The sequence below is a fragment of the Dreissena polymorpha genome, chromosome 7 (assembly GCF_020536995.1).
Source record: "Dreissena polymorpha isolate Duluth1 chromosome 7, UMN_Dpol_1.0, whole genome shotgun sequence".
NCBI lineage: Eukaryota > Metazoa > Mollusca > Bivalvia > Myida > Dreissenidae > Dreissena > Dreissena polymorpha.
The window spans coordinates 70,984,595-71,003,048 of record NC_068361.1 but is presented as its reverse complement, the minus strand read 5'-3'; the positions used below and the strand labels follow the sequence as shown (position 1 = coordinate 71,003,048).

Sequence of the window (18,454 nt, the reverse complement as noted above, 5' to 3'; positions counted from 1 at the left end):
AAGTTTTATATTAGAGGTCACAGTTACCTTGACCTTTAAGCTAGTGATCCCAAAATGGGTGTGGCATGTAGAACTCATGAAGGTGCATCTACATGTGAAGTTTCAAAGTTGTACGTGGAAGCACTTTGATTTTAGAGCCAAGTTTAAAGTTTTTGCACGACGCGGATGGCGGACGGCGGACGATACGACGAGCTGGCTATGACAATACCTCAGGTTTTCTCCGAAAACGCCGAGCTATTAAATAATAAAATGCAATTTATAATACCATACATAAAACAACAGAAAGAAACTAAGGCTTGAATTTTCTTATCATTTTAACACAAACAAGTGAAGGTTCAATAAATAACAAGAGCAGTATCCATTGGAAGACATATGCCCCCGAAAAACGTTTTTTTGAAACCTAAACACAGATTTTGAAACCTGAACGCAGACCCTAAGTTCAAGGTCAAAGGCGTCAAAATTATTGTGCGTATGGAAAGATCTTGTCCATAGACACATGCATACCATATATGAAGGTTACATCTGAAGCGACATAGAAGTTATGAGCATTTTTTAAAACCTTAACGCAAAAGTGTGACGGACAGACAGACGGACGGACAGACAGACGGACAGTCTAATCACTAAATGCCCTCCTTCGGGGGCATAAAAAGCCTTTGCATTATAATAACAAAACATAAACTTATGTTAAACTAAAAACTATGTTAGACTTACAACTTTGAAAAAAACAACAGGAGCACGTCCTTAATTGTGGTAAATGCTTATCCAACAATATCAAAATTGCCAAAGTCGAAAACATGTGCAGTCTATCGTAACAGCCAGCATAAGGGATTAATTTTAAAGGATTGTTGTCTTTCAGTAACTGATTTATAGCCAATGCTCAAGCTTTACACTGCCCAATGCTAAGGTATAATACCTTTTCACTGCCTTTAGAAAGATTAATAAAAAAGATGTCTTAAAACATTTAACCAAATGTTCAATATAAAACGTGTTACATATAAAGATATACATGGAGTCAATCTTCAGAGTGACTATTGACATAGTGTATATTTTTGGGCAGTACGCTTTATAAAAGAATTATATCATTCGTAGCATTTTAAACCATGACAATAACATGAGTTAATTCTTTTATATTTTGACACACTAAAGGACTTTCAACTATCAGCTATACAAATATATCATTTTAAGTATGTTTGACCTTTCAAAATAACATCAGAATATGAATATGAACACAATGTTAATAACATCACAATTCTCGTTACTTTAAATCTATACAAAGTTCTGCTTCAAGGTTTTTCAAGAGCATATTATTTTGGTGTCAGGAAAGATATAGCGGTTTTCACATTTGAGCATGCGGTTTATCTTCATTTTGTTCTTTTATAACATAAAATTCGTCATATGAGGTTCCTATTACATTGGTAATTTTTTTTTTCAAAATTATCATTATACTGAAACTAGCAACACATGTCCATAATAATTCTTAATGTTTCTTACCAATACAAAAATACCTTACATTGTAAAAGACTGGACAATGGGAACAACATTTGAACAATAATTAAAGTACAGTTTATATGTATCATCAGTACAGCAAATTTCAAGCAGCATGTATATAGTGTAACTATTGAAAAATTGATATATACTAGAAAAACATTGTTAAATGGTTGAACATTTGTTCTTTTTCAGAAGTTTCATGGCATATTTTTATTACAAACAGTCACTTAGCCCCATAATATAAATAATACAGAGTTCTGCATTATAGGCCTAGGTGAAATGTGCATTGGCATATTCTGTGAGGTATGATAACATGTGTCTAAGTCTTAGGGTTATGGGTAAATTGCTGTAATTCTTTCTACATCAGACTTTGTTAAATAAATGGGTGAGCCAACTTAAACAAAACAAGATATGTGTTTGTCAGAAACACTATGTCCCCTTTTGCACCGCTTTGAAGCTATATATTTGACCTTTGACCTTGAAAGATGACCTTAACCTTTCACCACTCAAAATAAGCAGCTCCATGAGATACACATGCATGCCAAATATCAAGTTGCTATCTTCAATATTGCAAAAGTTATTGCAAATGTTAAAGTTGGGGCAAACATACAAACCAACCAACAAACCAACCAACCGACAGGGCAAAAACAATATAGCGGTGGGGGACATAAAAATCACAAAAAATATCAAAGCCCTAAGTCTTAGGGTTATGGATAAATTGCTGAATTTCTTTCTTTATCATCTTATGTTAAACAAGACTACTGCCAAGCAATATATGTCCCATACCAGCTCCACAATTGTCAGAATTTTTATTAATTTTTTTATTTGTTGCCATAGCAACCAGAATTTTTGACGTAGGAACAAAATGAAATGATTTGAATAATATCTATATTGCCATCTATCTATGTTTCAAGTTTCGTGAAAAATATGAAGAACTTTTAAAGTATATCACAGGATCCAGAAAAGTGTGATGGACCGACAGACAGACAGACACACAGAGCACAAACCACAAGTCCCCTCCGGTGAAACCGGTAGAAGACAATAATCGGTGAGCCAACTTAGAAAAACACACACAAAGTATCAAAGCCCTAAGTCTTAGGGTTATGGATAAATTGCTGAATTTCTTTCTTTATCAGCCTATATTAAATGAATGGGTGTTCCAACTTTAATGTAAAAAAACAACATATATATACACTTATACAAGAGGTATTGGAAAAGACTGCAACAGTTCTTAAAATACGACACTATTGATCAAACATAATTAATTACATCATGTCTAGTTGCTCTACCAAATTTGAAAGCCATCCATGCAAAACTGTAGTAGTTGCACTCAAAAGATTGACCTGACAGACAAACGTACATATATACCTTTAAATAAGTTATTACAAAAATATGGCAATGCTGCAGACTTTTTAAATGACCCTCATACACATATTTTTACATACATCATGTACATACAAACTCTTGAATTTGCCTTACACAAAACTTTACAATCAGTAAAATATTTCAATCAAATAATATGAGACAGGAAACAATAATAGAATCAGGACCCAAAACCCATGTGATGATGTCCCATTGAATATTTCTTTAACATAATTTTTTCCCAAATGTGTTATTCATCCAATCACAAAAACAAGAGTATCACCTTCCTGGTGCAGTCTTCTTATCTATTTTTCTGATTTTATAAGTCTTAAGAGGGAGAAGGCTGTAGTAGTTAACAATATATGCACACATTCTCAGAATTTCAGAAATGCCCCTCCTAAGTTTTATTAAGTGTCAATCACACTCAAATTTTACACTGCATTATTTCAGCTGATACTTGATGTTCATCCATGTTCTGTTTCCAAGTGCTTTGCAGTTGTCCTGAACTTTCATTATTTCCCGTTTTCCCTAGGTAGATGCCTGCAGTTCGGGACTAGGTAGGAGGAAAATGCATCAAGCAATGCAGCATTCTCTTGACAATAACATGGTCTATGCACCTGTTTCTTTTTCCCTGTTTTCCCTGTTTTAGAAATAGATATGAAAACATGGATAACAATAGATAACAAGTCAGAAACACAATGCCCCCTACTGCGCCGCTTTGAATTAATTTTTTTTATTTTTTGATTGTATAACTTTCCTTGCCTTGTGAAAATAATCTTGACCTTTCAGCACTCAAAATGTGAAGCTCTATGAGATACACATGCATGACAAATATCAAGCTGCTATATTCAATATTGCAAAAGTTATGGCCAATGTTAAAGTTTAGGACTGACAGACAGACTGACAGTTCAACTGCTATATGCCACCCTACTGGGGGCATAAAAAGTAGAGGCAAGAGCGCCGCCAATGGGTGCCAAAGCTCGTCATTTATTTTATTATTTGTTATTTTCTCGATTTCATATAAAAAGACATTTCTAGGTAATATATACAGAGCCATATTATATAGGGCCGCAGTTTAAAATGTCTATTTTAATCAATGCATGTCAAAAGTTTCAACCAAAAAAGTTTTTAGCATATGTACAGCATTAAGTGCCGAATGCAAAGAACAATCTCATGCATCTACATAACAACCTGACAAGTGTACAGAACGACTTCATGTCTTGTAATCTGCACATAACCACTTGATAAATATACAGGATGAACTGCAAAATGCAAAGAATCATCTTGTTTTATATCTACATACCAATTTTTTAAATGCAGAAAACAAATTAATAACTGGATGTACATGTAACCATTTGCTAATTGTACAGAAAAATTTAACCATGGCCCAGGACAATCTATTAAAATGATGGCTGAAAATATTACACTGCAAACCTATTGCTTACTTTCACTGTTCTGTGGGGAACAAGTAGATGGATTAGTTATATGTAGCACATTTGGTGTGATGCATAAAAAAAACAAGAGCTGTCAGAGGACAGTGTGCTCGACTATTCGAGTGCTTGACAGTATAACGTAAGCCATCATGGAGGGTGGGGGGGGGGGTATAATGTGGGTGTCAAAGAATGAATCAAATGTGATTATAAATAAAGAAGTTATGGCTATTTTAGCAAAATGTTCAATTATCTAAGTATAGAAGGGGCCATAATTCTGTCAGAATGCTTGATACAGTTGTCTGCTCTTGTTTATAGATTGGGGGTAATGTTGGTAAAGAAGTATGCAAAATATAAAGGCAATATGTCAAAGGACATAGCTAATATTTGGGGTGGTACGCAAACTTTTACATTTGCACGCTAACGCTAACGGGAACAGAAACGCCGACGTGAGTAGGATAGCTCCACTATATATATTTCATATATAATAGTGGAGCTAAAAATGTCATATACACATATAGTTAACAAAAGGGCCAATAGGCCCTGGGTCGCTCAACTGAGAGACTGAGATGGAAAGAAGCAATGATTAAAACTCTTCAGCAAATATTTCAAAACATTGGTAAGACTGACTTTAAAAGATGGTGTTCCAAAGTATTTACACTAGGCTTATTTAGAAAATTACCGTACCCACTGTGGTGGCCATATTTTTAATACCCATAAGAACAGTTTTTCTAGAGTGTTCACTGGCTTTATTTACTACATATATACATGGAAAATGACAAACCACCCTTTCCGTGGCCATGTTTTCACTTGACATGAACAATTTTAAAATTCAATCAATAAATGTTTTAAGCTCTGGCGGCATACTGGAACAAGCATTTAAGCCAAATAATGGCCCTTTTTGATAAAATCCCAAGTTAAGTTTTCATTCCAAGTCACATGCAGCAGTCCAAGTGTCTATCTATGAAGGTGCTTCAAGAAGGTCAACTAGAAATTTTTGACCCATAAAAATCTTTGAGAAGAATATGAATCTTAAAACCGTTAAAAGGTACACTAGATACATAATTAAACTGAACATGACCTTTAATAATGTGACACTGACCTTACACCTCATTTGCACATACTGTAGAAAACATTTAAATTAAATCTTATTCCTTGCCCACTTTTCACTTCACACTACAAGGAGAACTTACCAAAGTTATCTCTCAGGTTGCCACAGTCACTATCACTTTCCTGCGAGTCTTCTTCAGGGTGATAATCTGGATCCAGAACATTGTCATCACAATCTTCGAATTTATCCTTTTCATCTGGTTCATGAATTTGGATATTCCTGGACCTGTTAACCAAACAAGTGCAAACTAAACATTGGTACAGTAACCACAGTACTTATTTTCCAGATATGCTTATATTCAAATATGTGCTTAGTTTCCAGACTTTACAATGCTGGATTGGCAATTTAATAAACACAATTCGTTGCTTGTGATAGTTCTTGCTTTAATTTGGCCCAAGCAATTCAGGAAATGTTGTGAATGTTTCTTTTTTTCAGCTCTGGCAGCTAATATGCATTTTTTGCAATAGAGGGGAATGGTCCTTGCTATTTGGGTGACAGACCACACAAGGATTATTCATGTCGTTACTATAAAGTTGGCAAAGCAGTTGCCGAGGAGTTTTCATTTAGAGCAATCAATGACAAATTGGATGACATAAAAAACACACTATAGCTCAAACAGAGCCTTTCAGATTTTAGTAATTACAACAGACTAAGCCATCAGCACACAATGTTCCCAATAAATGATAGGAGAGCTGACTTACCTTAGAAATGGAAATGGCCAAATTTCTGATCCCACATCAGACTCTGAATCATCAACAACTTCATTGCCTAAAACAGATGTTATGTATAATGGAATGAGCTTGATAAAGAGAAAGCAATGTCTTTATCTTTCAAACAAACAGATGTATTGCATGTATCAAATATGTATTGTCTGAAGCTTCAGTATTCTACAGGAACATTCTATATACAAACTTTATCTGCTTTAAGCCAAAAAAATAAATTCATAACAGGATGCTTAACACGTAGCACTTTTTATGTGCTACATAACCACAGACAGATACAGACACACACTTATTTAACAAGAAGAGCTGTCCATTTAATAGATAATGCTCGACTATAGAGTATTCAAACTAATATACCTACAATGTAGACTTTAATGGAGGTACATACAGAAATGAGATAATATTACATGGGCTTTGTATGAATATGAAGATTAAAATTAAATTCAGCCTGGAGTTTTTAAGTCTATGGACATCTTGGTATAACAAAAGCTAACCATGTGAGCTAAAACATACAACAGTCTAATGCCATTTCCCATACAGATGGGGTCATATTTGATATCAATGGGCTGTAGCTGCAGTACTCTTAAAATGAATTCAAATTAACATCTATAAGCCAGAAAACAGATGTCATCAGGCAATTGATTACAAGGAGGCTCAATATGTAGCACGTTTGGTGTGCTACATAAACAAACACACGTGTTCCACAATGGTCTACCAACAAACAGACAGACTGACAGACCAACCAACCACAGACAGACCGACCAACATCCAGCAAAACAATATACCCCTTCTTCTGATAACAGCATGTTGTCAGTTTGACAGGAAGAGTGTCTTATCAAACATGTTAACCCCTTTTAATTTTGGTTCGCAATTAGTTGTTATTGTTGATGTATTCAGTAAGCAACTTGTGGGTCATTAATTAGCAGCTTGTGGGTAATTAATTAAAAAGCACAAAATTGATTGAAATAATAGGTTGCAAATATTCAAATGCCAACTCTGCAATTCCAATACAGACGATTCAATTGAATTTTCGAATATTCAAATAGTTTTGCCATCCCTATTTAATATCAATGGGCTGTTGCTGCAGCATTCTTTAAATGAATTTAGTTAAACTTAAACAGCTATAAACCAGACACTGATTTCATCAGGTGATTAACTATAAGACGGCTTCAAATGTAGCACGTTTGATGTGCTACATAAACACACACACACACACATCATTTTCTGAAAAATAACAGCTTTACTATACCATTTGGAACATCTATGTAAATAAGGGTTTAATGGCTAACCCCTTTTTGTGCAATCCTTAACATATGCTGTTGATTGACATGGCTTTGTTTATACATGCAGATTGTTTTTATTATTTATTGCATGTATATAACATGCTGCCATGCAAATCTATGCATTTCATGTTAAAATCAACTTATCTATCTAATAAATCTATTTATTTGATCTTTAACACCAAGCAGTTGTTTTGATATTTTATCAATGGGCTGCAGTATTCTTGAAATGAATTTCATTAAACTTTAACAGCAAAGCTTATAAGCCAGAAAACTGATTTCATCAGGTTATTAACTACAAGACAACTTAAAATATAGAACGTTTGGTGAGCTATGGGCCAGAAAACTGATTTCACCAGGTGATTTGTTACAAGAAGGCCAGGGTTTTATTAAGCATTTTGGGAAGATAGCCCATGGCTTTGAAATTGGGAATTTTATTAGCATTTCAAGAAATTGGGAAAATAAATTGTGATTTAAAATTACATGAAATATTTCAACATCTTTAATCCCAAACACAACAAACACCATCATGCTAAAGTTTTCCACATAGAGAGCTCACACAAAGTCTTCAGTCACAAACTAATTTCCCTAGTTTCAACATGTTGAATATCAGTCAGCGCTTTGCATTGTTGGAATGTTACTTTATTTAATGATGCTTGCTTAAAAAAATCAACAGTTTTTGTTTGGCCACTTTTTTGCTTTGGAATCTTTTTAACGTAACATTTCAAATTGTGTAACATACTTGTTTTCCACTCAGCCGAATCACAAAACACTTAAATTTTATCAGAAATATAATAAGAGCCTGAACAACACAGATAATATCGGGCACAGGAATAATGCAGACGTTATGCAAATCATGGTAAAATCTTACTGTCAGAGGACAGCGCGGTCAACTATTCCAGTGCTTGACAGCATAACGTAAGCCATCATAGGGAAATTGTTCAAATTATTCAATAGGGTCAAGATAATAGATCAGGTATATTTTCCACAATCTATTGAACATTTGTAAAGACATAAAACAAACTAATAAGATTTAATTTTAAGTTTGATAGCAATAGCTTGCGTGGGAAGTTTGGACGGTCGTTCAAAAATAAAGTAAATAAATATTATTTTTCTTTAACAATGTTTCATAGAAAAAAAATCTTTTTGGGTAGGGTAGGGGGGGTGTGAGGGGGTATAATGTGGGGTGTGGTCATTTATTAGACAATCTTTCAAAATAATTTTTTTTGGGGTGATCATAAATGAAGAAGAAATGGAAATTTAACTAAAATTTATTCTTTTGACCTTGAGAGTAAAGGTCATTCAAAGGTCAAGGTCCAATTGAACTTGCCAGATACAGTACCCTAATGATAGTAAGAAAATATTTGAAGTTTGAAAGCAATAGCTTTGATACTTTAGAAGTTAAGTGGATCTAAACACAAAATTTTACAAAATATTCAGTTACAAAGACAACAAGAGCTGTCACCATAGGATGACATATGCCCCCTATAAACGCTTTGATGAAGTTATGAGCATTTTTCGAAACAGAAACGCAGATTTTGAAACCTAAACGTGGACCCTAAGTTCAAGGTCAAGGTCACAGGGCTAAAAATGTGTGTTCGTATGGAAAGGCCTTGTCCATATACACATGCATACCAAATATGAAGGTTATATCTGAAGGGACATAGAAGTTATGAGCAATTTTTTAAACCTAAACGCAGATTTCGAAACCTAAACGCGGACCCTAGGTTCCAGGTCAAGGTCACAGGGGTAAAAAAAAATTTGCGTATGGAAAGGCCTTGTCTATATACACATGCATACCAAATTTGAAGGTTATATCTCAAGGGACATAAAAGTTATTAGCATTTTTCAAAACCTAACCGCAAAGTGTGACGGAGGGACTGACAGACGGATGGACAGTCCGATCACTACATGAACCCTTTTCTTTGAAAGGGGGCATAAAAAGGGCCATAATTCTTACAAAATGCTTGATACATTTGTCTGCTCTTGTTTATATATTGGGGTCATGTTGGTTAAGAAGTTTGCATAATATGAAAGCAAAATGTCCAGGGACATTGAAAATATTGCAGGTGTTATATCTGAAGGGACATAGAAGTTATGAGCAATTCTTTAAACCTAAACGCAGATTTCGAAACCTAAACGCGGACCCTAAGTTCCAGGTCAAGGTCCCAGGGGTAAAAAAAAATTTGCATATGGAAAGGCCTTGTCTATATACACATGCATACCAAATTTGAAGGTTATATCTCAAGGGACATAAAAGTTATTAGCTTTTTCAAAACCTAACCGCAAAGTGTGACGGAAGGACTGACAGACAGATGGACAGTCCGATCACTACATGAACCCTTTTCTTTGAAACAAATTTTTTAAATAAAATTCATTTTAATTATTAAATACTTACCTGTTATCGTATGCTTATACTTTCCAAGGGGAAATAACTCATCCGGAATTTTAACTGGGAATCCGCCACCTCAATACCGTAATACAGGCCAGGTTAAACATAGTGCAATGCAACCTAGCCAAAAATCGGTAACCAACCCTCAATATTCTTTCAATATATATACAAAAATATTAATCGAATAGCGGGGTGGGAGGTGGGACTTACCGATAACAGGTAAGTATTTAATAATTAAAATGAATTTTATTTAAAAAATTTGTTTTAATGTCATAAATACTGACCTGTTATCGTATGCTGATTTTGCAGCTGCGGTGGGAAGGTTCGTATATATTTTCCCAACACAGTAGAACCCATAAACAGGGTTATCAGCTAATGATATCAAGTAATCTTCGTTAAAACGGTATTAATTATGACTTCTCGGACAGAGTAATATGTCTATGTCGTAAAGAAGACACTACCGTTAGTGAAACCACAACAAGCCCAAACGTATACAAATTGTATTGTTGGCACTTCAGAAAACGAAGATAAAAAGATGACAAGGTGGTCGGATTCCTCCAGTAAACAGCTTAGAGCACGTCAAAAAGTGGGGTGTGATTAATATATGCCCACAAAACAGACAGAGCTCTTAATTCATGCGGTCAGATCCTAAAAAGGAATGAATCCTTAGATAGGATAAGATTAACTTTCCTTAGTCGAGGTCTAACCCCGAGAAATAGAAGCCGCAGACACATCTCCCCCCCCCCTTTTTTGGGGAAATGAAGAGTGTCTTTGAGAACCTCGAATGGACTTCTGACTAACACTGCTGAGATAGAACTTCAAAGCCCTGATTGCCCAAAGAAGTTTATCCTCATCTTCATGACTACCAGTTTAAGAAAACTTGGAAACTTGAAGGTAGAAGCCATATAGAGGACTTGATATTAAGCAAGGAATCCTGGCTGACACAACAAAGTGAAAACGACAATAGATCCAACTGGAATTGGTCGTATTCAACAGAAAAAGCATGAATTTCACTTCTCCGTATGGTAAAAGCCATAATAAGAAGGAAAACCGTCTTAAAATTATATTGGAACTGTTAATAAGCCTGATGAAAAAGGTTCATAGGGAGCTCATTAAGCATCCCAACATGTTACACAAGTCAAAACCGCTTAAGAAGGTAAAGGAACGAAAAACATAGTGTTGACGTTCCATAGTTTGGATCAGTTCCAAAATAGGTAAGACAGCACAGAGTTGCGATGACTTACACAAAACAAGGTATACGAAAGCATAATCTCTATCCTTTGATGAAGAAAAGAACAAATTTCTTATCATCAAGAAAAAGATGAGAAAAACCTCTATGTATCTAGCAGAGTGATTAAGGTAATAACTATGCTCTCAATTACCCAGTAAAAAATGAATTTCCATAGAACCTTTATACAGTTCTGATGGAATTATCCTTGCACAAGTAACAAGGATTGAAACTCTAACAGAAAAACGTACTTCTGTAGAGATAACTAAAAGTTATTAATGGCCAGACATGAAGTGGCACATGTTTGGATCAGTAAAAATATGTCTCAGTGAGATATGATATTTGACCTGTGAAGAAGTTTCCTGAAAATAATTGTACAGGAGACTTAATAGGTCGTAGAACCATAATCCCATGGTTCATTAAGTATATTTTATGAAATTATGGCAAAAACTCAGTTATTGCAAAAACTCACCAAGAAGGCAAGATATTCCAGTTTATGTCAATGGACGAATGTATAACAATCGCACACCCTGCTGGATCGATTTCTGTGAACTGCATTGTTGACGTTGTTCAGCATACCGGTATACACTGCGATATACGATCGCATAACGCTAATAACTAGCGTTTGATGATAAACAACATTCTTTGATATACTATGTACACCATGCAACTCGTCTGCAACTTCACTGCCGCGCATGCGCAATTACATTATTGAACCCAACGGAAAAATAATTCGAAAGAAAGAACTGCAGGACAAAAGGTCCAACAGGGCGTTGAGACGAACTGGTATGAGAAAGACGATAGAGAAAATTTGTTGTTCTTGCAAAGAACGAATAAGTTCCTGATTTCCAGTTACAAGGAGTGATAATATGATCACCTCCGTGTCTGTAAGTAAACCACGACCGATGTGTGATAGTTGAAACCATCACAAAGGAATCGTGAAAATGTGTTGTAAATGAAAAACAGCTAAAAAGAATTTTCGCTTTTCAAGATGTAGATGTGCAGGTGATATTCGTTAGGATACCACATAATTGAGAAAATCAAGATACGTTGTTCTATGTGATCGTCCATAACCTTATCTGCTCACATCTGTATAAGATGTAAGGAAGGTTGTGGTAGAATAAACTATATTCTTGCCAAGATAATCTTCTAGTCTAGAGACCACTGAATAGTGGTAAAAAAATGACAAAAAAGATGGAAATCTGTGTCATTAAATAATCCCGAGATTAATACAATTATCTAAAAAATAAAGCTGAAACGGACGTAAGAAATGACGTCTCAGCAGAAGGACCGGTGACCGGACCGGTAAATACCGACCGGTGACCGGAACCATTTGTCAAGGATGGGTGGGCAAAGAAACCACGGCAAGCCGAACTTTCCCACTCCAAACACACTTGAAAATTGGTAGAAAAGGACAGTGTTTAACACTTATAAGTTTATGACCTATCTACAGAATATAGCCTCTTCTTGAACCAATAACAGGCGCCTTTAAAATCCTGGATAATACAGGTCGCGAAGTCATCGATTTGCGAAGTACGGAAATATGATTGATAGTGGTACCTCCGGAATCGGAGGTGTGATGGCAGAAAAAGGTGAAAACCCTAGGGGTAACCTTAAGCGGGTCCACGCTTGCCGGTAGAATGCATGGAAGTCTTAAATTCTGACTTGATTAATCCATTTACTTCAAGACTTCTAACCTGGACGAATTCCGAAAGGAATACGACCAGTTATAGGAAGACGGCCTGTTATGGCCAGAAGTGTAATAGAAGAATAACTTTAAGATGAGGTCCCTCCAGATCCTAGGATCTAAGATCTGAGTTCAATAGGTCCTAAGCCATCTACAAGACTGTAGCCGCTATGCGGTCAATCTGATAGGCAATCCTATGTATCAGAACTCTTGTTGATTCCAGTAGCTTGAAAATATGCACTGCCGTAGGAGCAATAGAAAAGCAGAAGTCGATACAAATGTCGTCTTGCTAATCCTGTTAGCGTCATTAATGTGTCCCAACTGTTCCGTGACACTGACTGCAAAGTCTGTAGCCGACAGGAAAAGGCGGTTAAAACAATTCATCCTTCGGGTCTCGAACATAAATTAATAGAAGTCAAATAGTAATGTTCGACCTCAATGCTAGTCTCCGAGCCCACTTCAGCCGATCTATCTGCAAGACCAGTAGTCTGCATGTAGCCGGTTGAGATAGAAGTACAAATAACAGATATAGCATGATTTGGTAACCGTCGCCAGTAGAACATCAGTATTGAAAAACACAAAAAGTCATGTAGATTGTTGAATCCATAAAATATAGTATTCAATACAATCATAGCCAGGGGTATACAACTATGTAATGTAGACGATACCCGTGATACTAAAAATTGACCGATGAAAACACAGTGGAATACCGGTAATTGGTAAGTGGTGACCGAACCGGAACGGTCAATGACCGGTAACTGTAGCCCGGTGAACGGACCAGTCATAATATGACCGGTGACGTTACCAGTTAAAGACCGAAAAATGGTGGAATCCATATGGTCTGTTATCAATGTCAAGCACTGCTCGGAAAAGAAGATCATGCCAAAAAAATCCAATCCGATGGCGATGAGACATCACTTATTCTGACCGGTGATCAGTGATCGGTGATATGACCGATGAATGGTGACCGATGTCCGGTGATCGGGACCGGTATAATATAACTGCGTCAGAATGGAAATATTTGGTGCAGAAGAATGACCATCCACGAAGTCATCTGATAATGATAACCGGAAAACAACGGTAGATTATCAGTATTAATAGGCATAAGTGTCCTTGTAGTCGTAGTGGAGAAAAGAACAGCTTATCCCGAAGCCTGAATGTTAAACGAACTAGTGTTCGTATACAACTACGGCTCGGTGACTGCAACATGTGTGGATGCCATAAGAAGAACCATCACACGTGGAATGGAGACATGATATTCCTAAAGGAATAAAATGGAGAACGTCGATATGACCAGTAGGTTCATTAACGCCTACGTGAGAAGTGGCGACATCCATATAACTTCGATGCCGAAATATTGTTCGGCTACGCTGGAAATATTGTCTTCTACACTATTGTCTCCGTGAGCATTGACATGATCGCTTACGAGCGTATCAACGCCGAGAACTGCTCAATGAAGGAGAGGTATGTTCGATAAATATCCAGTGGTGCTCAATGCAGTCCGCTGATGTCTACGTGAAGGTTGACGACGTCCTCGTTTCCTGCGATGTCGAGATCTGGATCGGCCGAGATGTGGATCGGCTGCGATGAGACCGAGATCTTCTAGAATAACGTCTCCGTGAGTGACGACGTGATCGCTTACGAGAGCCGCGACGATGAGAACTGCTCGACGAAGAAGAGCGTGTCCGATGTCTAATCCTTGATGAAGACGATGTATTCAACGAAGAATAGGAGAATAATTCAATGAAGAAGACCGAGTTCTTCTTCTTGACCGGTGACTGGTGTTATCGGTGGCAGGCCTAACTGATGACTGTTGACCGGTGACCGGAGCGGTGATCAATGACCGGACCGGTGACCGGACCGGACCGTTGACATGACCGGACCGGTGACATGACCGGACCGGTGACATGACCGGTGACCGGACCGGACCGGTGACATGACCGGTGACCGGACCGGTGACATGACCGGTGACCGGACCGGTGATCAATGACCGGACCGGTGACCGGACCGGACCGGTGACCGGACCGGTGACCGGACCGGACCGGTGACATGACCGGTGACCGGACCGGTGACATGACCGGTGACCGGACCGGTGACCGGACCGGACCGGTGATCAATGACCGGACCGGTGACCGGACCGGACCGGTGACCGGACCGGACCGGTGACATGACCGGTGACCGGACCGGACCGGTGACATGACCGGTGACCGGACCGGTGACATGACCGGTGACCGGACCGGTGATCAATGACCGGACCGGACCGGTGACATGACCGGTGACCGGACCGGCCGGTCAGACGTCGATCAATGGTCCGTGATCAACGTCCCCGGTGACGTACCGGTCATATCATGACCAGTGTTGTCACCGGATAATGACCGTATGGCGGATGCCAAATGGTCCGGCATTGGTCGATGTCCTTGACCAATGCCATCGGGCAAAGACCGGCTGACGGGTGTCGCCATATGGTCTGATGTTGACCGACTGTCTAAGAGACTTAGCATAGTACGGTCGCGATCGTGCCCGATACCCGGTGACTGATACTGCAACTATCATCCATGATCTGCGAAGTCACCGGGTATTTATCCACTCTTGTTTCTGCGACCATCATGTAGTCGAATATATGAAAAACAAGAGCAAAGCATATTCAACCATAAACTGGTCACAGACCAGATTATCATACGGCACATAAAATCATTATTTGACCATAATGAAAATTATAATAATACTGCCGTAGATCATAAATTAAACAAAAGTTTAATTCAAAACAGATGAAAAATAAAATGACGATCAATTAGATTGTCATACGGAACGTTAAAATCATTTTTGCACACAATGGCAAATGATAAACAATCTGTCAATAGAAGAACACGCTTTGCACGATCTCGTAACACATTAGAAGAACATGCTTTGCACGTTCTAGCAATGTATTAGAAGAGCACGTTTTGCACGTGGTCGTTCGCGCCTGAAAACACCCAGCATGGTAGAAATAAACCATTGTTCGATAAAAACAAGCATGGCTTACCTTTTACAAATGAAACAAAATCCATTAAATCCACACAAATTAATCCGAATGAGAAATAAAAAGATAAATAACACAATTTATCTATTCAAAACCCCAATCAACCAAGTGAAAAACAATATTTTAATTCAGAGCCGTAAAAGACACGTATACACCTGGTTGATCCGGAAAGAATATTGAGGGTTGGTTACCGATTTTTGGCTAGGTTGCATTGCACTATGTTTAACCTGGCCTGTATTACGGTATTGAGGTGGCGGATTCCCAGTTAAAATTCCGGATGAGTTATTTCCCCTTGGAAAGTATAAGCATACGATAACAGGTCAGTATTTATGACATTAAAAGGGGGCATAAAAAGGGCCATAATTCTTACAAAATGCTTGATACATTTGTCTGCTCTTGTTTATATATTGGGGTCATGTTGTTTAAGAAGTTTGCAAAATATGAAAGCAAAATGTCAAGGGACATTGAAAATATTGCAGGTGGTACGCAAAATTTAACTTAGATTTATCAATAATATGCATACTCTAAATGGAAAAAGGGCCATAATTCTTAAATAAACAGCTGCGCCATGAGCGCATGATACGCCCGTTGTTCGCCAATGAAGTAGTAAGGTAATAAATAACCCTTTGAATCATTTTTTTACTTCAGTTTATTTGTATTTGAATACATGGTTTATTTTATAAGTACATGAGCATGGAGCGCCGTCTCCTTGACATTCATACCATATCTTTTTTTGAGTATATGTATGCATTTCTTTAGAGGATATGGAGTTGAAGTAAACCTGTTATAGATATTTTGACCAATAATAAAAGAGAAATGTAGATGGGTAAGTGGTAGTGTACAATCGGAATAGAAAAAAGCTCACCTTGTTCAATTTTTCAGGGATACTAAAAAAAAAAAAAAAAAATCCATCGAAGGATATTTGAGCTACAGTAGGACATTCAATGAAATGACGAAATTTTGACGAACAAAGTCCCATAACTCTGGAACGACAATTCAGAATTCCGTCAAAAACGAAAGGGGATCAGGGTTTATCAATATTAAGATTGTGTTGAAATTTGAAAAAAATCCATCGAAGGATATTTGAGCTACAGTAGGACATTCAATGAAATCACGAAATTTTGACGAACAAAGTCCCATAACTCTGGAACGACAATTCAGAATTCCGTCAAAAACGAAAGGGGATCAGGGTTCATCAATATTAAGATTGTGTTAAAATTTGAAGAAAATCTGTCAAAGGATATTTGACGTAGCGTACGACATTAACAGACGGACGGACGGACGAGGGGTATACCATAATACGTCCCGTCATAGACGGGCGTATAAAAATGCTTGATACAGTTGTCTTCTCTTGTTTATAAATTGGGGTCAAGTTGGTAAAGAAGTTTGCACAATATTAAAGCAATATGTCAAGGGACATAGGAAATATTTGGGGTGGTACGCAAACTTTAAGATTTGCACGCTCACGCTTACGCTCATGCTAACACTCACACCGACGCCAGGGTGAGTAGGATAGCTCCACTATGTATATTTTATATATAATAGTCGAGCTAAAAACTGTGCAAGACTGGATCAGGCTACGCTTTGTTAAAAATCGAAATAGACTTTGTCATTAGCGCTTTTTTCCCAATGGGGAATTTTTAAAGCAAATTTTGGGAAAAAGTATACTTTTTGTGATTCGGCTATAAAATAGAGCTAACAAAAAACATGAAGGCTTAATATGTAGCACGTTTGGTGTGCTACATTAACACCCACACACAATCATACCATTGTCTAATTCCATATCAGAGTCTTTTTGAGCCGAAGGCCTGTCAAGAGGCTGCAAATGATGACTGACAGTTTCTGTCGACAGCTCTGCATGACTGTCCATTGATGGCCTCTAAATCGCTGGAGGCAAATCTTTTTCTGAAAGATAACAGCTCAACTTTACAATCGAAAACATCTATTTGATCTTTCACAACTAGCAGATGTGTTTAATATAAATATCAATGGGCTGTTGCTGCAGCATTCTTTACATTAATTTAAACTTAAACTACTGTAATCCAGGAAACGGATTTCATTAGGTGATTAACTACAAGATTGCTTAAAGTGATATTATAGGCCAGAGGGCCAGATAAGATGCGTATTTGCGTAAAGTATGCATGACAAAAAAGAAAATACGCACGACTTAAAATTTTGTTGAGTAAAAAAACTCCTGACTAAATTAGGATTACGCATCGTGTGCAATTTCAATGCGTATTAACCGTTTATACATGCAGTTAATTTTATGTAAACATGACTGGTTTCCGATACTGTGTCCTCACCGGTAAAAATGTAGTGATATCACCATCTATGTATAGAATGTGGTTCCCGACCTCATTTACTCCTCAGTCAGAACAGTATCATTTCATGTTGGCCCACGATAGAGACATGTTGATACAACGGGCTCCCCGCTGCAATGTTGAGCATCGATATACGCTCATGGTGAAAACATTTGACATTACATTCGATAAAACCCGAATCGCCCAACTTCAAGCATATAATTTTTGCTATCAGTTGATCTCTTGTGTGGCACTATGGAAAAAACTTTTACCTTCAAGCACCTTTTTAAATGGCGCCAAAATACACATATAATGAACAAGTTTTGTGGGCCAAGCTTAGATTTTGATCGTGGCTGTACAGTGTGTGCTAAACAGTGGCTTGCCAAATCAAGACGGAAAAAAGGGATTAATGGCTGCTTATAAGCCAAGGGCAAA

The 18,454-nt window shown here is 37.4% G+C and overlaps 3 protein-coding genes across 12 annotated transcripts in view; all 3 read right to left on the bottom strand.

Moving 5' to 3' along the window:
* Nucleotides 1-18,454, bottom strand: part of LOC127837315 (neurogenic locus Notch protein-like) — a 516,941-nt gene that overhangs the window by 455,709 nt on the left and 42,778 nt on the right. The window lies entirely within an intron of this gene.
* LOC127837312 (neurogenic locus notch homolog protein 1-like) overlaps nucleotides 1-18,454 on the bottom strand; it is a 141,340-nt gene that overhangs the window by 85,622 nt on the left and 37,264 nt on the right. The gene's annotated exons all lie outside the window — the stretch shown is intronic.
* Nucleotides 3,188-17,593, bottom strand: LOC127837329 (uncharacterized). Its single transcript, XM_052364294.1, has 4 exons — nucleotides 17,487-17,593; nucleotides 6,093-6,159; nucleotides 5,474-5,616; nucleotides 3,188-3,490 (listed from the first exon to the last, which is right to left on the bottom strand). Exons 1-4 carry the CDS (start codon nucleotides 17,587-17,589, stop codon nucleotides 3,363-3,365), a joined length of 441 nt encoding a protein of 146 aa, XP_052220254.1. The 5' UTR covers nucleotides 17,590-17,593; the 3' UTR covers nucleotides 3,188-3,362.